Source organism: Manis javanica, chromosome 4, assembly GCF_040802235.1.
Source record: "Manis javanica isolate MJ-LG chromosome 4, MJ_LKY, whole genome shotgun sequence".
In the NCBI taxonomy this organism is placed as follows: domain Eukaryota; kingdom Metazoa; phylum Chordata; class Mammalia; order Pholidota; family Manidae; genus Manis; species Manis javanica.
In genome coordinates this window covers 169,115,816-169,143,310 of record NC_133159.1, presented here as the reverse complement: position 1 = coordinate 169,143,310, position 27,495 = coordinate 169,115,816, and the positions used below count along the sequence as shown (strand labels likewise).

General features: G+C 43.4%; 1 protein-coding gene across 12 annotated transcripts; it reads left to right on the top strand.

The window, feature by feature from the left end:
- Positions 1–1,762: 1,762 nt before the first annotated feature.
- Positions 1,763–26,276, top strand: STRADA (STE20 related adaptor alpha). 12 transcript variants are annotated; one of them, XM_017668378.3, is made up of 14 exons: positions 1,763–1,902; positions 1,981–2,143; positions 6,742–6,797; positions 9,613–9,670; positions 11,928–11,956; positions 17,386–17,488; positions 17,892–18,013; positions 19,432–19,540; positions 19,657–19,780; positions 21,853–22,024; positions 22,571–22,675; positions 24,645–24,886; positions 25,190–25,232; positions 25,380–26,276. In XM_017668378.3, the coding sequence occupies exons 3-14, from the start codon at positions 6,786–6,788 to the stop codon at positions 25,530–25,532; spliced, it is 1,272 nt and encodes a 423-aa protein (XP_017523867.2). In that variant the 5' UTR covers positions 1,763–1,902; positions 1,981–2,143; positions 6,742–6,785; the 3' UTR covers positions 25,533–26,276. The 12 variants fall into 12 exon arrangements, with proteins under 12 accessions (XP_017523867.2, XP_017523720.2, XP_017524177.2 ...); XM_017668231.3 differs by having other exon boundaries at positions 6,742–6,821; XM_017668453.3 differs by lacking the exon at positions 1,981–2,143 and having other exon boundaries at positions 1,778–1,902.
- Positions 26,277–27,495: the final 1,219 nt, after the last annotated feature.

The window sequence follows — 27,495 nt, the reverse complement described above, 5'->3', positions numbered from 1 at the left end:
CTCCACACCGCTAATCATCAGAGAAATGCAAATGAAAACCACAATGAGATATCACCTCACACCAGTAAGGATGGCCACCATCCAAAAGACAAACAACAACAAATGTTGGCAAGGATGTGGATAAAGGGGAACCCTCCTACACTGCTGGTGGGAATGTAAGCTAGTTCAAACATTGTGGAAAGCAGTATGGAGGTTCATCAAAAAACTAAAAATAGAAATACTATTTGACCCAGGAATTCCACTCCTAGGAATTTACCCTAAGAATGCAGGATCCCAGTTTGAAAAAGACAGATGCACCCCTATGTTTATCGCAGCACTATTTACAATAGCCAAGAAATGGAAGCAACCCAAGTGTCCATTAGTAGATGAATGGATAAAGAAGATGTGGTGCATATACACAATGGAATATTATTCAGCCATAAGAAGAAAACAAATCCTACCATTTGCAACAACATGAATGGAGCTAGAGGATATTATGCTCAGTGAAATAAGCCAGGTGGAAAAAGACAAGTACCAAATGATTTCACTCATATGTGGAGTATAAGAACAAAGAAAAAAACTGAAGGAACAAAACAGCAGCAGACTCACAGAACCCAAGAATGGACTAACAGTTACCAAAGGGAAAGGGACTGGGGAGGGTGGGTGGGGAGGGATAAGGGGGAAAGGAGGTATTACAATTACCACACATAATGTAGGGGGAATGGAGAGGGCTGTACAACACAGAAAAGTCAAGTAGTGATTCTGTAGCATCTTACTACACTGAAGGACAGTGACTGTAATGGGGTATGTGGGGGGGACTTGATGATGGGGGGAGTCTAGTAACCATGTTGCTCATGTAATTGCAGATTAATGATACCCCCCCCAAAAAATATGTGTCAAGGGTCAGAGCTGGGAAGAGCAAGTATTCATTACTCGATGATATATATCCAGTTTTGGAAGACCCTTCCACTCCCCAGGTGGAGTTAAGTCACTGAAATACCGCAGTCTCACAGAAGCGAGTCTTACTCCACCACGTGATTGCGTCATTTCTCAAGCCCTGCACGCCTTGGCTTACGCTTGCTTGCCTATTAAGGCAAACCTTAAAGGTTTCTGCAGATACCTCTGAGCTGTGGATAAGGAATGATGCAGGGACAAAAAGATCCAGAAGGAAAAAAAACCGATAGTTCCCTCTGAGCTCTAGTTGTTGAGCTATTTCCCTCCTTTTACAGATAAGGAACTTGAGGCACAGAGAAAAGGTGGGTTTCGCCTTTGCAGCTTCTCAGTCTGATGTCCGAGAGGCCAAAGTCAGGGGCACTTGAGATGTCTTCCAAGAAAAGCGCCAGACAGCGCTGAAGTCCTACCACACGAAATGGAAAAACAAACTCAAGGTAGCCAGGTCCTCAGCCAGGGTTGGTTTTCCTTACTCCCGTCCCCTTGACCGTTTCATTATTGAAAAACATCATACTTCCGGCTTCGGGACAAAGGCTCTGGGGAGTTTTCGGACGACCAGCTCGGTCTTTGGCTTTCACAGACTAGGGAAACGTGGCCCCCACACTAGAGGAAATGGATTTCTTCTGTTGGAGACGGAATAACATCAAGTACGCGCCGCGCTGAGAGACAACAAAGGCGTAGAAGCTGTTTTCCGTGGGCCTGAGGTGTGGGCCTGCAGCACTGAACAGGGCATGGGAACAGGGCGGAGCCTCCTCATCCCCGGGGGCGAGGCGGGGGGGAGGGGAGGGGCTTCCTCCGTCGCGGGAGGTGCGGTGGGCGGGGCGGAGCTCTACCCACCTCGGCCGGGTCCCTCTACTGCGCATGGCACGTTGCGTACCTCTCTCCCAGCAACCAGCCTGCAAGCGGCGCGGCCGTAAACTAAGGAGGCGGAGCTGAGACGGGGTCTCTACTGCTTGCTAACTCCAGGATCAGGTACCGGGCTGGCGGGGCCACCTGGTGCGCTCCAGGCATCAGTCTCTCCTCGCCCTGACGCCGATTCCATCTCCTCAGGGGTGCGCCTTCGCCAGAGAGGCCATCCCAGGCTCCCCGTCACCCTCCACGGGCCCCTTTTCACCCGAGTTCTCGATTCCCGCAATGAGGGGCTGCAGCCCGGGAGCAGGATAGGCTTGGGCCTGGCCTGGAAACACCGAAGCAGACTTGTCAGGAGGGACAGGTGGGCGCCTGCTTTTCCTCGCCTTCATCCTTCCCAACTTAAAGGTGGGAAACCTGGGGCCCAGGTGTCAGTTTGTCCTGCTCAAGCAAAGAGGTGGCAAATCCTAGCGCTGCCCTCCCCGCGCCCCATCTCCATCTCAACCCAGACTGGACAGTCAACGAGTCAAACCACCCCACCGCCCTCCTCCCCCCAGCAAACAACCCCGTAAGAAGAGAGATCCACCTAGGTGACTCCCTGAATCAGGCAAAACAAAGAGCTTCTAATTGCATTGTTTTCCAAGAATGTTTAAGGGCCCACAGTAGATTTGGGGTGGGGATGGTGGGCGGGGGTAGGGAAGTGAGCGCGAGGGTAGGGGAGTGGTTAAATAAAATTGTTCAAGTTTTCAGGAAATGGGGAACTAACTTCTCTGCCCAGCCTTCTGCTACGATATCCTAGCATATTCTAACTTGACTCATCCCAAAGAGGAAAAGCCGTTCAAATTGGTCCTATGGTAATACCTTTTGAAGTAGAACCATGTTCCAGCGGTGTATTTGCGGCATTAAGACAGTTCTTCATTGATTCCTACGTTATAGAGACACCCAAGACTGTTTCTTGTTCCTGAATGTCGTCTGATTACCTACCTCAAGCCAGGAGCCTATTCAGCAGTTACAGTGCTGAACTGGATAGATTTGTTCCCCCACCCTTTAACCACGTTTCTTAGAGGTATTGTGGCTCAAATGCATTTGTAACCCCAGACATGAAGGAAGTTTAGAAAAACAGTGACAAAAATCGGGAAAAAGGTAAATGAATTCTTTCTATACCACTTGGCATCTAGTCAGAAGCATTTTCAAATCAAGTGATGCCTGATGCCTTCTTTGTCATCACTATATCTTTGCACACATAGCCTTGACACTCTCCCTTGGCTTCTCAGTTATTACTGGTTTCTAGAGCACAGGCTTGGTCACAGGTCTAATCAGTACTCTACCATGTACTGTGTAATTGTAGGTGTTTGACCTTTCCAAGCCTTAATTTCCTGATGTGTAAAACGGGGGCGGTAATACTTACTGTGTGACCTTCTCTCTGTGAAGTATTTAGCACAGATCTGACACATAGTAAGTTCACTATAAATGTTTGCTGCTTTTATTATTTTTGCTATTATTAATTTACAGATATGGGAGCGCCCATATTATGTCAGACAGAGTAGCCCCTGGGAATGCAGCAGTGAACAAGATGCATCCCTTGCCCTCAAGGAATGTATATTCTAGCAGAGGAACCTGATAAATAGGCAGTTAGGAGTGTGGTAAATGTAAGGGTTGATCACCTAACCTAGGTGGATGACAGGTGGGGGAACATGTCAGGGAAGACTTCCTGAAGCACAAGATAGCTGAGATGAGTAGTGAAGTTAGCTGGGTTGGGAGTGGGAAGGTGCTCCAGGAGCAGAAGCAGAATCTTTAAAGTTTTTCCTTTGGGCTCCATTGCCTACCTGTCTTTCAAGTACCATGTCCTGAATATGGACCTGTCCCAAGGCTTGCTTAGCCAGGTTCTGCTTTTCTCTCACCATTTTCCCCTTCAGTAAATCTGCCACTCAAATAGCTTTCACTGCTAACTCCCAAGTTCACATGCCATCCCTAACCTCTCTCTTAAGCATCAGTGTTACTTTTTAAACTGAGTGCTCTGTATTTCCACTCAGGACGTAAAACTGTTTTCTCAAAACCTCAGTATGATTTAAAAACCCAAACTCATCTTTCCATCAAAACCACTTCCACCTCTGAACTTTCCTTTTTTATTGTTGATATGCTACTCTTTTCCCAGTTACTCCGGCACACAAAAAAACCCCAAGTCATTGGAGTTGTCCAAGGCAGAATGGGTTCCCTGATAAGGTAGGGAAGTTTTCAAGCTGAGACTAGATAACAGGAGTTTGTAAAAACTATTCCTCCAGATGGTGGAAGATGAGCTAGATGACTTATGGTGTCCTTACGAACTAAATATAATTCCTTTATTTTTCCTTCTGTCTTATCCATCTACTTCTTAACATTCCCTCTGCTATAGGCTCTTATCACCACAAATATGATCCACTAAAATTGTATTCTACTGGCTTTCCTTTCTCTGGATTATATTCACTTCTCCCTCTCCCATCCCTTTGCAGATTAATATTCCTTAGAATGTTGCTTAAAATAAGGCTTCTCAAACATTAGTGAATATAATGGTCCACAGATCAGCAGCATTACCACCATCACCTGGGGGCATGTTAGAGCTACCAGGCGCCACTCCAAACCTGAACCAAAATCTGCATTTTGACAAGGTCGTCAAGGGATTTGCATGCACGATAAAGTTTGAGAGCAACTACCTTAGACCACTGTTTAGTGTTTATTACATTTTTGTTCAAAACATACAGTGGCTTCCTTCTGTCTGCTGAATAAAATCCATCCTCTAGCATGCACTTAAAGCCTATTTCTTCTTTTCGTATATGCGGAGTTCTGCAACTGCCCTCACATTAATTGAAGAGTATAAGCAAAGTGCTGACTCACTTCTCAGCATGTCTGGTCAGTCAGTATTGCTGAGAGCCCACTGTGTGGTAGGCACTATTCTGTGGAGATACACCTGTGGAAAAGACAAAGTAAACACTAAGTAATTAGTAGCTAATACTATTTCATGCTTGGAATTCCTATTTTCTTTAAGTCCTACTGGACATTCAAGCCCCACGCCTTCAGTGAAACTATCCAGGTCCCCCGCAGCTCAGAGTAATCTTTCACTTTGATGAACTCTGTATGGAGTTGTCCATTTCTATTTGTGCACTCCCCAGACCCGCAGAATAAAATTTTTAGAGTGAGAGTTCAGGCATCCATTGGTTTTTATAATTATAAAAGTTAATTTGAAACACGCTGGTTTGGGAACCAGTGGTTCAGATCATTAGTGAAGCTGTTAATGTGGCAGCCTAGAACCAGTTCTTAGGTCTCTTCAAATGGACAGTTATATTAAGTTTATACAGTGTTTTGGAATTGATTTTATTTCCTATTTCCATTATTTATCCAGAGCATAGACAATACCTTCAGATAAAATTATCTCTTTATCTACATTAATACTCTTTTTTCTTTCTGTTATATATGGATATGGACCTTGTTTCCTCTTAAATTTCTTTTGCATGGTGCTTTGTGTTTAATGTTATTAAACAATGTGCATTCTAATCTTTTTTTCTTCAAGTTCAATCTATATTTTTACTATTTCATCGCAGGATAATTGATTCTCAACATGGGCTGGGGAGGGTGGGGTGGCTTCTATAAGATGATCAGGGTAGTAGTGAGAATAAATACAATTTGAAAAAAACGTATAGATGATTTTGAAAGGCCTCCTCTCTCCCCTGGATTGAAAACCATTGCTTTGATTTCTCTGGAGAAGTTCTAAGGATTCCAAGAACTCTATGTACCAGATTAAGCTCCCACCCCCATTGCTGTTATAGTACTATCACCAACCACCTAAGCGCACCTCAAAAAAAAAATGTATTTTTTTCCCTAGGTTCCTTAAAAGCATTTATTATTATTTATTTTAGTTATTTTACTTTTTAAATCAACTTTATTGAGATGTAATTTACCTACAATAAAATATACCTACATTAAGTGTATGGTTTGTTGAGTTTTGATAAATTCACTCATAACCACCACACAGTCAAGATACAGAACATTTCCATCACCACAGAAATTTCTTACGTTCCTCTTAGAAGATGCTCCCTCATCTTACCCTTGGTCCCAGGCAACCAAGAATATTTTCCAGAATTGGAAGATCCAAGTCTCCACACTAAAAAGGCTAAGTGCAACTGGCCTAGAAAGCAACTAGTCCCGATTATAGCAGGAGTATGGAAGACCTTGGGAAAGCAATCTCCAGTGAAAAACTGGAATGATGAGTTTGAGTGTATGGAAAAATACAGTGATAAGGCAAACAGTGGAGAGGTTGAACTATCTGGAAAAAGTTAATAATAGCTACATGGGAAATCAAGCATGTGAAAAAATGAGGCAGTTATTAACTCTAGGGGAAAAAATGTACAAGAAAGACTTGGTCTTTTCTGTTTGCCTCAGCTATGACCCATGTTTACATAGTCATAAGGATGTAAATGTAGACTATTTAACCAAAAAATATGTCAGAACTATGTCGGATGAATGAAGGCAGGAAAGTAGGATGCAGAAAGGTGATGAAGGAGAGCTCAGTCTTCATCTCCATGGCAGGAAGTTAGTAGATAAATGTCTAAAACAGATGTCATGCCATATAAACATTATTTAAGAATGATGATAAAAAGCAGGATAAACAGCTAGATGGATTGAAGGTAACTGCTTCTGGGATGGGATTGGTGGGAGCTTAGGTCAAGAGAAATTTAAAAATGAAAGAAGAAAGCCATATAACAAACTTGTCTTTTCTTATAAAGATGCAGTGTTTCAGAATGTTCTTGGCCAAAGACACCCACACTTATTGTCACTGAATGTTTCTTTAAACAAATCTTTAGGATCTAGCAATTTATAGGTCTGGCATTGTGCTTTGTATGGTAGACTTGTAGTAAGTTTCTGTTAATCAAAATATATTTGTAGAAAAGGAGATTTAACTAACTCAAACTGTTTCTATTTTCCTTTTAGGTTAAAATTTTTGAAATTGAAATAGGTCTTCGTATTAGGAACTCATGTCTTTTCTTGTAAGTAAACCAGAGCGAATTAGGGTGAGTGTTTCTATTCTTCTTCTGGATTTACTATTTTTATTTTCTGAAAAGCAGTGTGTTTTGACAGATGTTGTATGTGGTTTTTCATGTTATGCTTAGAGTAAAATGTAAGTGAGCGATGTAGGAAGTAAAGCAGGTTATATGCTGCCTTTGCTTCTGAGAACAGAGCTTGTAAGCAGAGGCCGACCAGAGACACAGAATGTACCCACCAGCTTGTCTGATAAAGAATTATCAGACAATTTTATGATTATCAGCTTATTTTATGAATATCAGTCATATAGCATTAAATGAGTTGATGGCTCTTTTCAGTGTATATATGTAACCACTAACAATCTGTCCATTTCTATGTATTTTTAATGAGTTTGTGTGTTTTAAAAAGCAGTATCACACTGTAATCATTGGAACACTTTTCTAAATATGATCATAGGTTTTAATTAAAGACTTTTTGAACATGAAAAATTTTATTATACCTGGAAACTTAAGCTAAAATGACCTCAAGAACAAATACTGGATTTGGCTTCTTTATAAGGTTCCATGATTTCACAAAAGGGTATCTAATTTATTGTCAAGTATTTAATTTCTAAATGTGGTAGTAATTATTTTAAAATTTGTAACAATGTATAAATGCCATGAGACATAATGAATATAACACTTTCTTTAAATATTAAAGTGTAAAGTACACATGAGTTTTTTATATAAAGTTTTTTATTTAGGGTATTATTTCTTTTTTATAATGGAAAAAATTGATACAGACAGAATAATGTTATAGTTCCAATTCATAATCCATATTATGTAGTTCATTCCTGAATATTAATCTTTTTTCTTATGTTTGTGTATATAAGTATATAAGAACAATTTATACTGGAAAGAGTAAACTTCACTGTTAATTAAGAGGAAAAATGGAGTGTCTCCTTAGCCTGAACTCTGCCTGATGGAAACTTTAATACCAGTCCTTAAGTGAAATATCATCTTGATTCCATTCCTTTTAAATACAAGCTGCTTTACCATTCCAACCTAGCCTGATTCATGTGAAATCAGACCACTGATCAGCATGATGGAAATCCAGTACTCGTTTGAGATACGCAAAGTGAACCATACATCCATCGGTCAGGCTAGTCTGGTTTCTGTAAACTTGGTAGAAAATGTTAAGTGGTGATATCTTTAGAAACTCTAGTGGGTGAAAGAATATGCAGTTTACCGTTCGCTATTACAAAGTAATAGAGACTTATGAAGAGCTACTGTTCCATCCCTGTTCTCTCTGTGCTGTGAATTCTGGTAATATTTTTCAAGTTGGCCAAAACATCTGTAATAGACAGCCATGGAATGAGTCAAATGGAACCAAAAGGTAGTTTTATGTGTAGGAAGGACAAAAACATTCTTCATGGCCAGCACTACAAGTTTCTCATCTGTCAGAGTTAAGAAGTGTTCATCAAATTAGGCCAAGAAGAATAGAGAAAAGGATTAATATGTTGATTCTAGTTGATTTAAATCCAACTTTCTTTTCAAAACTTTCCCATAGAAGTGAAGAGCTGGAATACTTATGAGATTCTGCCCATTTGTCACATTTGGTTTGGACAGACACCTGTAAAGAAGGCAGCCCACTGGTCATAGGCCTGTGTGATTCAGATTCATTTACACCTCTTCTCCCTCAACATGTAGTCCCCATCCAAAAATTAATTTTAAATGGGTCCAAAAGAAAACAGGATGTCAGCATGTGAATAGCCTTAGTCCTACCATTAACTAGTTGAATCTTCATCTCACTAGGCCTGTTTTCTCTTCTTTAAACTGGAAAGAGTAGTACTAGCCTTGTCTACCTCACTAAACTGTTATGAGGCTTAAATGCAACACTGCTTGGTAACCTACAAAGTAATTAGAAACCTATTATTAGATACAGCAAAGTGTGGATGATGGACTAGGTTCAAGGAATACAAATTATCTGTCAAGCTGATAGAAACACTTCTGTAAGGTTTTGGGGCAACAGAAAGTGCTACAATAGAAATGAAAACAAAGGAGGTGCTAGTACTGTGGCATATCCACATTATTCAGTAATAAGTTTAGGGACTAGTTGTAAAGAAAAGGTACCCACTACGCAATGTTCAAAGCTATCCAAATGTCACAAGGAGGGGTGTGACATGCAAATGCCTGCACCTTGGAATCCAGAGGAAATGCTTACAGGCCAACTTGCACCACTGGAGCACAGCCTAAAGATTTCAAGATCTCTGTGCTCTTTGCAGATTTCCTTCTACAGATGTTTTATCTTCAACTTATATCTATTAAAACTATGGGTGATATTTCTTAGACACCTGCCCTGCTTGTAAAATGTTCCTCCCAAGTCACCTGCAGGACACTTAAAGTCACCAGTTACCAAACTATAGGGTAGTTGGCTGTCCATTTATTGGCTGGGGAGTGGTTAAGCAGAGTGGATTCCTAACTCAGTCTCTTACTAGTTACATAATCCTGGGCAAGTTACTTAATCTCATTTCCTTTTCCACAAAATGGGACCAGTAATAGTATCCATCTTTTCAGGTTTTCTGAGGGTTAAATGAGACCATATTTCAACAAAAACTTGGAGGTTATAGGCAATTTAATCTGCATGCTGTTTGTCTGAGTGTCTAATAAAGTACCTTTGCTTTGGAAAAAAAAAAAAAAACTTTCCCATAGAAATGTATCTTAACTGTATTGAATGATTCTGGTTTTGTAGTTGTGTTTTTGTTTGTCTGTCTAATGGCTGATAGCTAATTTCTTGTGGCTTGGAAGAAATACTAATTCTCTTTGGGGTTTTCCTCTTTAGCGGTGGGTCTCGGAAAAGTTCATTGTTGAGGGCTTAAGAGATTTGGAACTATTTGGAGGTAAGTACAGTATGGCATTTAGCATTTACTTCAGGATACCTGTTACTACTGTTGTTGACTAAATAAATTATAGAAATAAGCAATTCAATGGGCGATTGTAAACTACAATTGTTATATTTATTTGGTTCCTTTTTCAATCCATGATTTCCTAAAGATTTGAGGAGTAATCTAGCAGTTTCCTTGGCCTATCTTGATTGTTAGAAAGCCAGTATTTACTCAGAAGCACATGTGTTTGTTCTAAGTATCTGTCCAGTTGAAATGTATGTTCTTAAGGGAAAAAAGAACAAATGTTTAAAAGTCTCTAGCCTTGAAGATTTGAAGAATAAAAGTATAGTCAGAACAAAGGTAGCAGTGATGTAGAAGTTCTGATTTTGCTGATCAATCTAGTTGACTCATCTTTTCGTGATAGAAATAATGAGACTTAAGAGAATTAAGGAAAAATGTATCAGGACAGAAATATTAACTTTCTATTATAAAATCTAAATGTTGATTTCAGAAGTAAAGTAGATTTGAACTTTGAACACTAATGGACCCAAGCATTCCCCTCTATTTTCAAATTGAGCCATTTGGGGAACTGTGATCTTAATTTAAGGTAAAGAAAAGTCTTTTCCTTAAAATAAGATAGTAGTAGAGCCCTATTCTTTGTGTCTGAACACCAAGATTCTATCTCAGACTCCTATAGCTAAAGAAATAAGCTATTAGACTGAGTGAATTGGTTGACTGATCCAAATACCCCAGAAAGGCGCAAGTAGGTGAAAGCTAAAGTTTGTTAGTCACTAGGTGGTACCTAGTGATTTATTTTCCCTACTGCCATTCAGAGAATTTCTGGAGTACGAGTATTCATGAGCTTTGTCAAAATGTTGTGTTTTAGGCAAATGAGAGTTTAGAAAAATTATGTTGTTTTTGTTTTTGTTACAAAGGGTAGAAATTAGCTGCACGGGAAAGGGAAGGCTAATGGAACAAAAATATTATGTTCTGGTCCTATTCTCATTTTCTTCCCAACATTAATAGGAATACAATTGTTTAATTGTAAACACTGGCATCAATGAAAACTTAGTTGGAAGTCCAGTTTACAATCAGTTAAGAATATTCCAGTATATGTTAATTGAATTAATGGATTTTGGTTTCAATGTTTTGAGTGTAGGATCTCTGGCTGCCTTTTGACAATTCCCTACTCTCTGATCTGAGGAGAGTGCAGAGACTGTTCTGTATATTGTTTAAATATATAACACACACATACACACACACTTGATTAAGTGTATACATACCAAATTTTATACAATTTGGAATTTGCCTTCTACTCTGGAAAATTGGGTTTGATTTCCTTTAATCTATTCACCTGGTTTCATAGCTTTGGTACACTGTCTTAAGCAACTGCTCTTGCCATATGTATGCCAGAAAACTTGATGTCTAAGGCAAAAAAATAATTCTTATTTTGATAAATAGAGGCTAATTTATCCTGTAGCCAAACTCCTGTAGCAGTATAGTTGGATGCTGTACTTTCTAATTTAAGATATTTGGAAATATATAATCATTCCAATACATTACCATTAAAAATCTACTTTGATGATTTTTATCACTTTTATGGAATGGAGAAAAATAAAGTACAGGCACAGAATTTGTCTGATTTAAGAACAGAGAGCTATTTCAGTTGTCCTTTGCTCTCTTTTTTTTCACCAAGAGTAGCTGAGGGCCAAAAAACCTTGTTTTATTTGCATTCAGAATAGAATATATCTGACTAGAGAATCAAACTGGGTAATGGTCCCATACACATATTGCTGTATTAAACTTTTTTTGCCTTTTTTGTTTTTAAATCTATTTTCTAGTCCTTGTGCTCCCTGGGGAAACAGCCAACCATCTCCATAAGTTTATAATGAGCTTTCTGTTCACAGTGTAAGACTCTGAAACCAGCCTATTGAGAGTGGCATTGTGTGCTGATGAAAAAATAGATGTATGACCAGAATTATAGTAATGGAGTTCTACGCAGTGAAGAACACCCACGGAATAATAGCCTTGCCAAGTTTTGAAGAGCTGTAGATTCATGTTTCAAACCCCATCTACCTGCAGCATTTTTACCGTGGATCTGTGTGTGTGTATGTGTGTTTACATGTGTGTGTTTATATGTAGCACAGCAGGCACTTTTTGCTGTAACTACTCAAGTGTTTTCTATTAAGAAATGTAGTCCTAAGTGCAATAATTGCTGTTCGGAATGTGAGTATGAAAAACAAAATGCCAACAATCCATTTCTCTACTCCAGAGCAGCCTCCGGGTGACACTCGGAGAAAAGTAAGTGACTTTCTAGGTTCTAATGCTGTGGCTCTTGCATGGAGGTGACATCATGTGGAAATTTGTGTGTTGTGTTGGCTTATCATTTTATGTTTCTGCTTATCCATCATTGAGTTTTATTTGTAGTTCCAAGTAATTATTTTACTTGTGGAGTTTCAGGTTTCACCCTGGAAAGACTTTAATGTGTACTCTGAAAACTGAAAACGTCTCAGGCACTTTGTATCTCTCTTGGAGATTGAGGTTTCCTCCCCTTCCCAACCCCACAAGTCATCCACCACCCCTTCCTCCAAAAAAGAAAGTTTAAACAATCTAGAATGTGGTTATCCATTAGTGGCTAGAGGTACTAAATTTTCCATCCTTATTAATAATAGATTTCAGTCCACAGAGATACTATAGAATTTCTGTCTAGATCATAAGGTAGGATCTGAAATCTCCTACCTTAAAAAAAAAAATTTAAAAGTACAAAATAGAAGATGTATTTTTTTACTGGCCAAGGTTATTAAGACTCTTGCCCTGCTTCTTACTCTTCTAGCTTATTTTACCTAAGTAAAGAATGCCATATGTGCACAGTGTACCAAGCGATTTTTGATAATATGAATCAGTGTGTTAGAGAGAGGATAAGACCACTTTTCCGAATAGACTGCTTATTCTTTTTGGATGACAGGCATTTGCACCTTTGCAGGCGCCCCACAGCTGAATGAAGGATGAAGATGTTGCCTAGGAATTTATCTTTGAGTAACATTTCAGCTGTGCTTAGATAGCCTGCTAGTCAGGAGCACCTCTCCATCAGATCCAAGTATTTTCTAGTCAGGAGACCAAAAACATTCCCTATAGGATCAGTTAGGTATTTTTCCAAAATACAATGCCAGTTAGATATAATTTTTATATTTTCATAGCTGCCAATGTGTCACCAAAAGTTATCCTGTGTGAAACCTGTGGGAGGTTGAATGTATTTATTTGGTAGCATTTCATAAATATTGTTTTTGTGTGCTTTATTGTTCTTTGTTTTAATCTATTTTAACAAAGTTATCATCTTATGGTCATTTCTGGGTATCAGTGGCTTATGTATTTTTCAAATTTTCAAAATAAATAAAGTGCTCTTTATAGTGGGGAAGGAAGAAAAGACTTTGATGAAATTAGTTTCTTTCTCTAGGTCATTTGAGGTTATGCATTACATGAATAAAACTATGCCAGGCTTTGTTTAAAGAGAATGGACTAAATATTTCACCCTTTTCATCTGAATTTTGATGTCTGCCATATCTGAGACAATAAAATGAACTAACCTGCCTTTCTTGTGGCAATATCAGAACAGACTTCCTCCTTTCAAAATACTGCCTTGTTTGTTTGTTTGTTTTCCTAAATAAAGGTCGTTTACTCCCTGAACTCAGACCTATAGAGGATCTGCAAAGTAGAAAGCAACCATTTTAGGGTTGCCTCCAGTGAGATGGGGACCAAGTGGTAGAGGAGCCCCCGCACCCACTAGACAGTTCATTTCTTGCAGGTCTTGATGACCCAAGAGTGCATATCCCCAAGTACCTAAAGAATTTTGTTTTCTAACTAAACTACTCAAAACACATTTGAGTGGTTTGCTGTAGTCAACAAAGGTAGAAATATTTTTCAGGTTACTAACTAATCAAATCAGTAGTTAACAGATCTTTCCCTACCTAGGCCCAACAAGAGTGTGTCTTTAGCGTGTAGCCTAGAAGACAGTATGTCTTAGGTGCACTACTAGCAAGGAAGGGGGGCAAAAGTAATATATCTAGTTTTCCAAAGGGGGTTATTTAAAATGCATATAATAAATATTTTCATCTCAGGATGCCAGCTGTCCCTCATAGTCTCTTTTTCAAATTAGAGAAACATTAAGAGTTGGCCTAGGAAAGATGTTCAAATACAAAGTAGCTCAAGATTTGTTCTCACTGGGGCCGTATTGTTACCTGCTGAAAAATGCAGCACTTTCTCACATGCAGATATCAGATCCTGATCTAAAAAGCGCGCCTGTATCAGGTGATCTAGTGAATGTGTTGTATGTGTGAGGGCTGGCTTTCCCATATTGGTCATTATGTTGAACCCCATTTGCAGTGGAATGGCTGGTCGTTTACCCTTTTCTCTTCTTCAGTCCATGGGAGTGTCAAGGTCATAGGCAGAAAACCTCCTCAATTCAAACTTTGCATAAATGATTTTTTTTAAGTATGTGCCAGCATCTTTCTAGGCATTGGGGAATACATCAGTGAACAAGACAGACAAGGGCCCTGCCCTCGTGGAGCTTGCGTTCTAGTGGAGGAGAAAGGCAATAGAGAAATAAATTGCAGTGATAACTATTGTGAAACGAGTAAAGCAAATGAACAACAGAGTGACTAGGAGTCTACTTTACCTGGCTAGACAGTCTTCAGTGAATAGATAACTTTTAGATTGAGACCTCAGTGAGAAGGAAGAGGCAGCGATGAGAAAACAGCAGGGCAGCCAAGGAGGAGGGCAGGAGTGTTCCAAACAAAGTGATAGCTAGTGTGAGTTTCCTAAGACAAGCTGCTTGTTTGTGTGGGTCAAGTGTAGGGAATCAGGGCAGCCAGGCATGGGAGGAGACTGTAGACAGAGGCAGGGGTCAAAGCATGTGGATCCCACAGGCTAGAGGAGGGAGTTTGGCTCTTAAAGAACCCCTGGATCTTGTGTTAACTGGTGACACTGATTTTATTGAGGAGTAGATTGATACTTGAGTAAATAGGATCTGCAGAGCAAGAGTTAGAGGTATAAGTGTGTAACAGGGAGTTAGAGGTATAAGGTTCAGAAGGTGGGACTCTGCCAGACTAATTGTGCAGCTTGTAAATTGTAAACTGGGGAGTTTGTAAAGATGGGGAGTCGCCATTTCAGAGCTCTTGGTTTGGACTTTTTGCTCAAATTGCTATTCCATTTTGTCCTTGGTTGTGTATCTCTCTTAGCTGTGTGAGGCACCTGGCATGTAGTGACCAGTATCTCAAGATTGTGTTGAAGACAAGACAGTTTCCAGAAGCTACAGTGGCTATTTATTAAATGATTCTAGAATTTGTTTTCAAAGATTTGAAAACACAGATAAGTGTTTACCAAAATCAAACCATCTCAACTCTTGATCAAACTCTACTTAGGATTCTGTCTTCTCCATTTTCTCTGGTCCATCTTATGAGCAGGAGAGTGACCAAAAAGTAGACAGCAAAAAAGGGAGGAGAATAGAATTCACATTTACTAATGCCCGTGACATACCAGATAGCACTAAGCTCTCTACATATTTTATCTCACTTAATTGTCACAACAACCTTATGAGATAGGAATTATTCCACTGATGAGATTAAGGAGAGCCCAAGAGGGTAGGGTGACTTGCCCAGGGTCATAGAGCAAGTGATAGACCTGGGTCGGAGTTCTGCATCTTTCTAGTCCCTGAGCCTATAGACTTTGCATTATACCATATGCTTTACTTAAAACAGCCTTTCCCAAATCATCTTTCCCAAAATTTAACAGACATAAGGCACAAAAAGGTTCTCTGGACAAGTATCTTTGGAAAATGCTAGGTTAAAGTTAAACAAGTTTCTTTACTGTAGAACTTCTCAAAGCCTTTACTATGTGAGTGTGCCATGTGATTCTCCATGAGACAGAGTATGCTGCATTTCCTAACTTAATTGGATGTGTAAACTTTATTCATGCATTAACTGCCAGGCTCCGTGTTCCATGGGGCCTACTTTGGGGAAACCCTGCATTAAGCAACTCTTAGAAAAATGAACGAGACAGAAAGAGGCATTTTTACCTTGGAGAAAACCCGCATGGCCAATAAATACATGAAAAGATGCTCACCTTCACTAGCAATCGGGGAAATGTAAATCAAACCCACAATGAGATTGGCAACAATTAAGTCTGAAAACACCAAGTGTTGGGGAAAAAAATGGATCAATGGGAATATGCATATATTGCTAGCAGGAGTGTAAATTGGTATAACCATTTTGGAAAACAGTTTGGCATTATCTCATAAAATTGTTAATATACTCTAGAAATTCTACTCCTGTATGTAAGCTTCAGAGTAACTCTTCCATGTAGGCATCAGGAGACACATTCCAACATGTTCTTGGAACACAGTTTACAATAGCAGAACCGAAAACAACCCAGAACACCCAACACTGGAATTGATAAATTGAGGTATGTTTATAAGGTGAATATTACACAACATGGCTGTATGACATAGCTAAATACAATATAGTTGAATCTTAGAAATATAAAAAAATGAAGGGTAGTTTGGTGACAGGGCTCAATTTGGCTTAACTAGGTTCCTCTTATTGTCAGAGAAAGTGGTGTGGGAGGCAGACCCCCACTTGGTTTCTTTGCCCACTGACAACATCAACTGTTTGAAACCAGATGTGCTTGAAACGTCAGGAACCCCCAACAAGGTGGTACCACTGTTTCGGAACATTGTCAACTCACACTATTCTGGCTAGTGCTGAGCTGAGCTGAGCCTTTCATGCACCCACTCAGACCTGTGCCTGACTGGAGGTTAGGTTTATGAATGCAGCATAGGAAATAGAGGAGCTAGCCAAAGGTTTTCCCTTTCAGTTACACACACATCTGAAGAAAGAGGATCCAAAAAAAAGAAAAATGTTCTCAGTCCCTAAGGCATACAAATAAATGTAGTTCTGGAAGGAGGAAACTGAGTCTCTTAAGCTTAAGGAAGAGCTGATGGTCTGCCATGTCTTTTGCTGGACCTTCCTTCAAGACCCCAAAGACCAGAGGTGTGACACGCATCCAAACGGCTGGGATCCAGCTTCATTTGCAGCACGAGTGGGCAGAACAAGGGAAAGGTCACTTCTGCTGCCGAGGGTGACAGCTGAGGCCGGACAGCTCTTTTTCCACCTGCAGCCCAGTGTGTAGGCTGTTTTCTTGCTTCACTTAGAAATGATTAGTCTGGGCTCTTGGTTTGCTAGAGAGGGGCTTCTGCTGGCCTCATTTTCCCTATAGAAAGATTCAGCATTTGACCTTTAGGATCTTGTAGTCAGGACCTTAATAATAGGACCCTAATGCAGAAGGAAATTGAGAACTCCCCCACCTCTCTATCCTTCTCTTTTCTAAATATGCCTTTATCCAGACATCCTTTCCCTAAGTAAAAATTTCTTAGTTTTTAGTAAGTGAACCAGTTGTTGGAAAGGACAAGCAATGAAGAGTTGACTCAACTCGTCCTTGACCCGTTTGTGGACAGCACTGACGCTTACGGCTCTGCTGCTGGTGCTGATTACATGTTGGATGTCTGCTGTTTTACTTTACATTTCTCATCAAATAGTGCTGACGCTATTTCTTTGCCCCAGAATCAGAAATTGAATGGTTGTTTAGATGCCAGTCTCCTCGTGGGTCTGAATTACCACCTCCCTACTCCCATACCACCTCCAATTTTCTCTTATTAACCTATTTTTCTTTTTCTTTAGACCAATGAGGCGAGCTCAGAGTCGATAGCATCCTTCTCCAAACAGGAGATCATGAGTAGCTTTCTGCCAGAGGGAGGGTGTTATGAGCTACTCACCGTTACAGGTAATGTCCGCGGCCGCCATTACCTGCACGCTGCAGGGGACTGCCGTGGCGGTCTCAGTGTCTCCAGAGAAACGTGGGCCAGATACTGTCAACTAGTTAGCAAGATTCACGGGAATAAAACTGGCTTTTGTGGGTCTTCTTTGGTTTTCTTCCAAGAATGGGAAAAGAGATCATGTTACCAAGAGAAACTCTTTTTGCAGTTTTTTCTTTTTAGCTGTACGCTTCTCATGACCTGGGCCGTGGAATGGTTGGCTAAGAAGGAACCGATAGGAGAAAAATCCAGAAGTGTCAGCTGTGAGAGTAATGGTTGCCTTGAATTTTATTTTTAAATCAAGTCTCTGTAAGGAAGAGGAAAATCTCTGTTGTTGTTGTCCTTGTTTATGGCATTTCTGTTCTCTCTTAGGCAAAGGATTTGAGGACCTGATGACAGTGAACCTGGCAAGGTACAAACCAACAGGAGAGTATGTGACTGTACGAAGGGTTAACCTCGAAGCTTGTTCCAATGAGATGGTGACATTCTTGCAGGTAATAAAATGTGAATGTAGCACTTGAAGGGTGGGCTCTTAATAGTCAGTAGTGATTATAAGGCATCTTTTATCTCTGACCTCTGGAAGTAGCTTGCAGGAAATGAAGGTAGACCAGACCAAGAAAGTGTGGAAGCTCTCCATGAGGGATCTTGGGCCTTTGGCACTAAAGGTTCTGTATGGCTGCTCAGCCCAATTTATATTTCTCTTTCCTTCTCCAGAGACTCCTTTGTGACTAATTTGTTCATTTATTTATTATTCAGAAAGGCTAAGTAACTTGCGCATGGTCACCCACACTAGTCAGCAGCAGAGGTAAGATTCAAACGCAGGGAGTCTCGTTCCAGGCGTGGGGTAGCTACCCTGCTGCCATGGCCACCTGCTGGCTCTCCACGTCCTACTGGCCTGAGGTTCCTTTCTATGAGAGAAGCAAGTAGCTACTCTCTTGTTAAACCGGCAGGGACCACAGGCCTGGTAACCTGAGGGCTGGGTTCTCCTTGGCTAATGGAGGCCTGCACTGGGACCTTCTGAGGTCCAGGGCCCAGGTCCGTGTATTTTCAGTAGTTAATTGCAGCCCCTCCCTCATCTTCATTTGCAAATGTTCTATTACCAGTTCATGTGTGCAGAGTAGTCTTATGGGTCTGAGGATGGAAAAGAAAGTCAGTCCCAGCTTAGTTATTTGGGGAAAAAGACATATCTAAGTTTGTTCTAGAGCATGCTGGACTTTATGATTCTTTTTTTAAAATTCTGTAGAGCCATGGACAGGTAAAAGGTACTACCTATTTGGCCTGAGCTCATGTGCCAGAGGCCAGGACCCTAGAGTTCTCTAGTTCTTTTGCCTAATTTTTTCCCCTACATCTTTGGTCCAAATTAATTAAAAAATTCCATAGGTCTTACACATCCTATAACTGCTCCTAAGGAAGGGATCTCTTAATCTGAGGCTCCTGTAGAAATGTATTCTAATGTTTAGTGGTTGTCACTGGCTCCTGAATACTTTCTTCCCTTGGTCTGTTGACCACACGTCTTCTTTTACGATAGGAAAACCTTTTTTATTTCCTTACTTAAAGAAGAATTCTGTGCTGTGGCCCTTGAAATCAAGCTGTCTCTGGGTGGTGAACCAGAACTCTCTGCTGTGTCATCAGCAGTCTCCCTGTTGGTGGGCACCTGTTTCTTGAGGCTCTTTGGGACTGGCTGGTGAAGCCAAGCTTAGGCAGAAGCTGGCAGAGCCATGCTGGGTCCCTGCAGAGTCAACAGAGCCTAGTGTCTCTCATATTGGTGGACATTTGCTTAGGCCACTCCCTGGACTCTGGGAATAGCATGCAGAAAGTACTAGATCCCCTGATTATTCACGCTGCCACCTTCACATTGAGCACCATTCTTCAGTACCCCTTGGTTCTGACTTCAGCTTACCATTGCTTTCAGGGGGAGCTTCATGTCTCTAAACTCTTCAACCATCCCAACATCCTGCCATATCGAGCTACCTTTATTGCAGACAATGAGCTGTGGGTTGTCACATCATTCATGGCATATGGTGAGTGGGAAAGAGGTACTGGCAGAGAGGGTCCTAAGGACTCTGTTGTCAGCTGGCTTATGTACTGTCTTCCTTTCCTGTTACCCTTCCCTATGTTCCCACAATTCTTTCTTCAGGTTCTGCAAAGGATCTCATCTCTACACACTTCATGGATGGCATGAATGAACTAGCGATTGCCTACATTCTGCAGGGGGTTCTCAAGGCCCTAGACTACATCCACCACATGGGATATGTACACAGGTACATTCTTAGGTGTATTCATCCTTTACGAGAGCAGGGATCTGTGCCCATGATCCCCCAGGTAAACAGTTGAAAGTTGACTGAAGTTAGTGAAGCCTACAGTTTAAGTCAACGCTGGGGATTCTGCCCTTGCTCTGACTTGGTGGACAGAGCATGTAGCCTGCCGGTGCTAAAGCTACTGACTTTCCTTTTACTGAGCAGTTTGGGCCTGCATACCTTGTGAGAGGAACTAATCTACTGTGGGCCCCTGCACCCCCATCCCTCCTCTCTCCTTGGAGGGTGTATGTGTCTCACAGTCAGCCCTGTACTGAGAGTCTGGGGAAAAGATAGGTTGCTTGCTTAGTAGATGGTATCAGGAAAAGTGGCTCATGAGAGGGAAGATAATAAAAACTGGATTCCTACGTAACTTTACACACAAGGAGCACTTCATATAGATTAGAGGCCTAAATATCAGATATCAAACTACAGATTTAGATAGAAGGAAAGGCAGGGAAATATTTTTGTGACCTGAGGCATAGAAGAACTTCTAAATGTTTTAGAAGCACAAAACGTAAGACAAAAACTTGATGGATTTGATTATGTCAAGATTAAAGATTTCTAAACCCACACCATGAACACAGTTAAGAAGTGGGTGACGACATGGAAGATGTTAGCTTTGGCTAAAACACCCAGATCAGTAACAAGGAAGTCTTGTCAATCAGCAAGAAAAGGGTAGCAAAGTTATAAGAAATGAGCAAAGTATATGAAGTTAATAAAAGAGGAAACCTAAAGGACTTGTGATCATGGGAACAGACCCTCAAATCTGGCAGAAATCAGAAAAGCAAGTGAAAACAGGAGGACGTCACCTTACACACCTGAGACTGATGTAATTCAGAGGCTGGATGAGGTCCAGTGTGGTGAGGAGGTGAGGTCTCCCCTCCACATAGCAGAAGGTGGCCCAGTGCAGCCAGTCAGCGTCACTCGGAACTGGGACCATCAACTCTGCCCCCGATGGACACCCCAAGGAAACCCTCACCCAGACCCACGCGGGACCTGTGTGTAGATGTCACTGTTCATATTTATGGTGGCAGAGGCAAGTGTGAGTGTCCCTTCCTAGAAGAATGGATGTGTGAGTGTTAGACCCCCCAGGGTAAAGGTGGCAATTAGAAAGAATGATTGGGTGTGTGTGAGGATGGCAACATAGCCCTGAGAGACAGAGGAACATGGGACTGTTAGGTAAATTGGAAATAAATGCATATGACACAATGATACACTTTACTAGAATACCTACAAACAAAAAGTACAGGTTAAAACAGTAAGTATAGGGGAAGCATTGGCCTGTGAGCATAAACGAGAGCTTCAATGAAATATAACTAAGTTTAAAATCTGGTGATATGTAAATGGGGCCATGCTGTTTTCTCTTCTTTTGTACAGGTTTTAAAGATTTTCGTAAAAACGTGTCTGTGTGTCCAGGCCGACCTTGTTTTATTGTGCTCTGCTTTTTAGTGCTTTGCAGATTCGGGCATTTTTTACAGATTGAAGGTTTGTGGCAACCCTGCCTCAAGCAAGTCTGTTTTGTACCATTTTCCAACAGCATTTGCTCATTTCATGTCTCTGTGTCACATTTTGGTAATTCCCACAATATTTCAAGCCTTTTCATTATTTTTGTTTGTTATGGTGGCCAGTGATCAGTGATTATGACTTGCTGAAAGCTCAGATGATGGGTAGCATTTTTTAACAATAAAATATTTTTAATTTAAGTATAGCAGGTACAGTATTTTTTAAACATAATGCTATTGCACACTTAGACTACAGTATAGTACAAATATAACTTTTACATGAGCTGGGAAACCAAAAAATGCATTTGACACCCTTTATCATTATACTCACTTTATTTCGGTCATCTGGAGCTGAACTGCAGCCTCTCTGAGGTGTACCTGTGTGTGACAGTGCAGATACAAGTAAGTACCCACAGCACACACACAAACATGCTGTCAAGGCAGAGAGCTGACTAGAGTGTGAGGACCAGAAGCCTGTGTGAGAGAGGCTCCTGCTGCTCTGTAACACCTCCCTCTGTGCCCCACCCCTGCCAGGAGTGTCAAGGCCAGCCACATTCTCATCTCCGCAGATGGGAAGGTTTACCTGTCTGGTTTACGCAGCAACCTCAGCATGATCAGCCATGGGCAGCGGCAGCGTGTGGTCCACGACTTTCCCAAGTACAGCATCAAGGTTCTGCCTTGGCTCAGCCCGGAAGTCCTCCAGCAGGTCTGTGCTGGGTCTCAAGGGGTCCCTGGCCCCCACCAACTCAGGCTTTCTGAAGGAAGCCTTTAGGAATTTCCTGTGATGGGAGCGCTGTCTGTTTCTGCGTGGAGTAGGGGATTCCCTGAGGGAGGAGGGTCCCTTGTCAGCAGGTAGGCTTGGGAGGCCTCGAGGCATGGGCGTTATGTACCCGTTTCAGGAGTAGTTTCCCCTCTTTGGGGGTCCCAAACTCTACCTGATGCTATTTCAGCTCCCTTCAAAGATCTTCCCGACTTAAGGGAAGAGAGAGCATTTGGAAATAAGGGAGCCCTCTGCACCCTGTGCTGAGCAGAAGTGCGGGGCCCCGCATTGCCTCCTGCTTGTTCCATAGCATCACCAACATTCATTCCTGTTCAGAGAGCAGCTGTTCCTCAGTAGTGAAGGCAAGGGGGGCGTCCTCGTTCGGAGACGCGCATTCTGTTTCACTCATCAGCTTTTGCTCCACTCCCTCTTTATCTGAGAACAGGGACCAAGGCTACAAGTAGTGATCTGTGGCTTTTTCTCCTGACTTAGAATCTTCAGGGTTATGATGCCAAGTCTGACATCTACAGTGTGGGAATCACAGCCTGTGAACTGGCCAATGGCCATGTGCCCTTTAAGGATATGCCTGCCACCCAGGTGAGCCTGCAGCCCAGTGGCTTCCTTCTTGCCTGCCTGCCTGTCTGCCTTCTGCCAGTGTGCTTGCCACACTCGGGACTCAAAGTCCTCTCCTTCCAGAGCCCCTCCCAGTGGGGGGAGATGGTTGTGTAACTCTGTTTACTTCTCTTTATGACAACTGCTGTGGCAATGAAGCCCAGGGGAGGGGACCCCCAGAACAGGCCCACTGCTGACATTTGCAGGGCCTAGAGCAGGACTGCCAATGGAGGCCCATGTACCATGTGTCTATTTAAAATACATAAATCAAGCTAACGACCTTTTATAAATTTACAAAATATGTTCTATCCTCTTATTTTGATAAATATATACCTGGAAGGCGAGTTCCACTTTAGAATTCTCAGACTTCTCAGGTTCTGTGCTTCCACGTTCCAGCCAATACCTTTGGAACCTCCAGCCTGCAAATTCAGCTTCTGTTCATGCCCCTGACAATGACCGCCCTTGGCTACTCCTAGGCACACACAGCCAACTGGCATAGTCTGTCCTTGGGAAATGGACCCAGGGGAGAGGCTTACACAGGCCCTGGCACATCTGTGATGTGGACCTGGTTCTTTTGGGCAAGGATTACCTGGATCCGAAGTAACTGGAGAATGATATAAAACTGGGGGTGGGTGGGGGCCAGAGGGTGGGCTCTGAGGGAGCCTCTCCCTTGAACCCACAGACCACTTGCCTTGTAGGGAGAGGAGCAGCTAGAGAAGGGCCAAAGGGGAGCTCCGTGGTGCAGGGTGCTCAGGGAGGTGACATTTGAGTCTCAAAGGCAAATAGGAATTAACTGTGAAAAGAGTGAGGACTAGAAGGAAATTCCTTTAGGCAGAGGGAACAGCATGTGCAAAGACCCAGACTCAGGAAAGAACCGGATCTGGGGAACAGCAAATAGTTGTAAATGGCTACAGTGTGCAGGTACTTCTGGGGGGCTGCTGGGTTATGTGACTGGAGAAGGAAGCAAGGGCAGCTCACAAGAGACTTTGTATGCCGCATCAGGCTCTTGTGTCGAAGCATATGGAGAACCGCTGCAGGCCTCTAAGCACAAGCGTGATACCTTGGATATATATTGCAGAAAGATTACTCTAGCCAATGGATTAGATCTGGTAGATTAGCTTGGAGGGTACGGAAATCTCGGTAAGGAAATCTAGAAAATCTAAGTAAGGCAGTAACAGGAGATGCTGAGGAACAAGGTTTAAAGGCTATTTCAGGTGAACAAAAAGTACAAATCCAGAACTCGCACTGTCCAACAGAACGTTCCAAGATGATGGAAATGCTCTGTATCTGTGCTGTCTATACCATGTCTGACCGGTGTGGTAGCCACTGGCCACCTGTGGCTGATGAACATTTAAAATGTGGCCAGTGAGACTGAAACACTGGATATAAATTAAAGTTTAAATAGCTACATGGTACTGGTGGCTACCATATTGGCACAGCTTTAGAGAGGGTTCCAGGTTTCTGGCTTAGACAGCCCATGAAGTTCATGAGGATATCCGCAGCAGTCCCCAAGGGGGGACTGACTTTACAGGCGCTGAGTCTGAGGAATGGAGCCGCTGCCGGAGCTTGGCCTGCCCGGGCGCGCGGGACCCTGCTGGCAGCCCCTGGTGTGGCAGACTGGGCTGGGCTTCAGAGAAAACAACCCGGCTGCTGCCCTTACCCTAGGGGGAGGGCTCTACAGTTAAAGGGCCTGCTGCCTTGTAAAGGGGCAGTGGGACCTGGGAGCCCCTTCCTTCCAGCCGTGGCGAAGGGTGACTTTTGCAGTCCCTCCCCTCCTCTTCAGTTTGGCCTAGCCAGGGTGTGGCTGCTGAGCCAGTGGCCAGCGTCCCTGTGCAAACGTTAGACTTACTCCACTTCCATGTTTTCTCTACATCCCCAAATTCACATTTATATATCAAGAAAAAGCTTATTTGTGAGGAAACTCAACCAGCCCTCCCTGGCTCTGTCCTCGCAGATGCTGCTGGAGAAACTGAATGGCACAGTGCCCTGCCTGCTGGACACCAGCACCATCCCTGCTGAGGAGCTGACCATGAGCACCTCACGTTCAGTGGCCAACTCCGGCCTGAGTGAAAGCCTGGCCACGAGCACCCCCAGGGCCTCCAATGGCGACTCACCATCGCACCCCTACCAGCGCACCTTCTCCCCACACTTCCACCACTTCGTGGAGCAGTGCCTTCAGCGTGGCCCAGACGTGAGGTACATCCACCGCAGAGCATGGCCTTCTGGAGGAGCCCAGGGGGCCCTGGAGTTTCAGGCAGGGTTTGAGAGGCAGTGTGTGTCCTGTAAAGGTCTGGGCTTCCCAGAGGTGTCCAGAGCCCCCACAGCAAGAGGGAGGAGCGCAAGGGTGTGCTAAGAAGGGGCCCGGGTAGTTCTGGCTGTTGTTTCTCGTTCAGCTGAGGGAAGAAGCAGAGGAGAACTGGAGGAGAAAGACTAAGTGCCAGGATTTTGGAAATCTGGGGGCCAGGGCTGATGCAGGTCTCTCTTGCTCTTTCCCTGCAGACCGAGTGCCAGCGCCCTCCTGAACCACTCTTTCTTCAAGCAGGTACAGTGGCCCTTTGGCCGAGCTCCCAGCTCCCTTTCTTGCCTGGGGCTCTGACCACTCTCAGCCCCTTAGCTTTGGGGCCTCCGGGTAGAGTCTCCTCCTCCCTTTGGAGCAGCTGGATCCAAGCCCAACTCTCTCTCCGCCCAGATCAAGCGGCGTGCATCGGAGGCCTTGCCTGAGTTACTTCGTCCCGTCACCCCCATTGCCAACTTTGAGGGCAGCCCATCTCAGGATCACAGTGGGATCTTTGGCCTGGTAACAAACCTAGAAGAGCTGGAGGTGGAGGACTGGGAGTTCTGAGCGTGGGACCACCCTGGGACGCAGGAGCCTCCCGGGACCCTTCCTGAGGCCTGGCCACATCCCCACCCGCCTGGGTGCAGATTGCATAGAAAGGACGTTTCTGCCAGGAGAGCTGGCTGCCTACTGACCTGGAAAGAAATTCCTGGAGAGACTTTTCTTTACTGCTCCAGGGCTTTTGAGACACAAGGGAACCCCAACAACCAGGGATCAAGAGGGGCCAGAAAGCTGACATTCCTGTCCCATCAGCAGCTCAGGTGACCTCGTCAGAAGGAAGAGGTGCTCTTCTGGCCCGAAGTCCCGAGCCAAGGGTTTGACTCAGGGACTCAGGGACTGTGTGGCTTCCTCTTCCCACCCTTTCTCTCCGACCAGCCTAATTCTATCCTTACCCTCTGCTCTCAGATCCTTGGTCCACAGAGAGGCAAGCCATAAGCAACCTGCGCCCTTCCCGCCACCCCCAAGAGCTCTCCCTAATACCTGAAGGGAAGGCTGTTTCTCCTTGAAGCACAGGTTGAGGTTGGGGCAGTCCATCCTTATCCGTTGTATTGCTGGGGCCCTGACTCGTAAAATTTTCCCACAATTCATCTTTGTGGCTCATTCCTTGCCCACAAGAGTCCACCTCACAGCCTCCTGCCCGCTGCCTCGGTGCTTTCTCCAAGGGCCAGAATGTCTTGCCTAGCCTGAGGGCTTACATCCATATGCTATTAGTTTCATTACCAGAAAAAAATTAAATTTTTTTCCAAAGAACCCATTGGAGGGTGGAATTGTGTGTTGGCCGTACAGGTTCAGACATGAGTCATTCCCCCAGGTTCTGCCATCCGAGAGTTGTCCCGTGAGTTGATGAGGAAGCATAGCAGTGACTTCTTTCAGTAGAGAAACAGCCTCACATCACACCAGTTTCTCTTAAAATCCGTAATAGATTGGTCTCAACTGTCTAAACTTTTGATGGCCTAGGGCCATCAAAACCACTTTGGGACTGGGAAGATCTGGGTGCTGGAGACCAGCCCCCTGCAGGACCCCTTCTGAATCACTAGGAGCCCAGCTGAAAGAGGCTCACTTTTGGCAGGAAAGGAGGTGGCGGGTTTTGTTTGTCAGCATGACTTGCAGTATCTCCTTACCATTGGAACCCAAAGAGCAGGTAACTGAAGAGCCAGACCTGCCCCCTTCTGTGACCCTGGATGCTGACCAGTGAATCCAGGGAAGGGGCGAAGCTGGCCTCGGTCCCCACGGCGCTTGGTGGCCTGCGTGTGCACCAGCCGGCAGTCCCTCGGGTGAGGCGCCCTCCTCTAGCTCAGCACTCCGAATGTCAGATTGCGGAAGTGCGCCTCCCTCTTCCCTGAAGCTGCTTTGAACCATCAGTGCCCTCACTTTGCCTGTCCTCAGAATTGTAACACCAGAAAGAAAACTAAAAGCCTCTTCCTCTGGGCAGTTACAGGGGTTGGCGTGAAGGGAATGACACCTACCAGGAGCTGGAATGGGGAGACCTGACATACAGTGAGAAGGCCAGATCACGTTTATTCCGACCCTCCTCCTTCCTCCACCCAACTTCTTTTTTTTTCCGCTTAAACTTCAAGTTCCCTTTTCTTAACACCATTATCAGCCTGTTTTCTTTCCTTGTGAACTGCTCTCTTCACGTTGCTGTCAGCTCATCCTCAACACCCGAGCAGCTGATCCTACGGTTGCTGTCTGCGGTTCAGCCATGTATCATCCTGGGCAGGGCGACCAGGCAGTGCCCACCGGCCGGCCTGGCCCTGCTCCTTGTGCCTGATGGCTTCACCTTCCTTGCATCACTACAGTCCCCTCTGAGAATGTGATGACAGATGTGAAAACTGTGGGAGGGATGCACATAAAACAGTTTTAGAAGTTTCTCATACACACTCCATCCAGGGAGTCCTCAGGTCTGCAGCTCAACCCAAACATAAATCTTCCTCCGGAGAGGGACAGGAGGCCAAGGAGAAAAGTGAAG

Coding starts and splice junctions, on each gene's coding strand:
- STRADA (XM_017668231.3), top strand. CDS start 6,786: ATGTCTTTTCTTGTAAGTAAACCAGAGCGAATTAGG. Junction 11,957..17,385: donor CGGGTGACACTCGGAGAAAA/GTAAGTGACTTT, acceptor CTTTTTCTTTAG/ACCAATGAGGCGAGCTCAGA. Junction 19,541..19,656: donor CACATCATTCATGGCATATG/GTGAGTGGGAAA, acceptor TTCTTTCTTCAG/GTTCTGCAAAGGATCTCATC.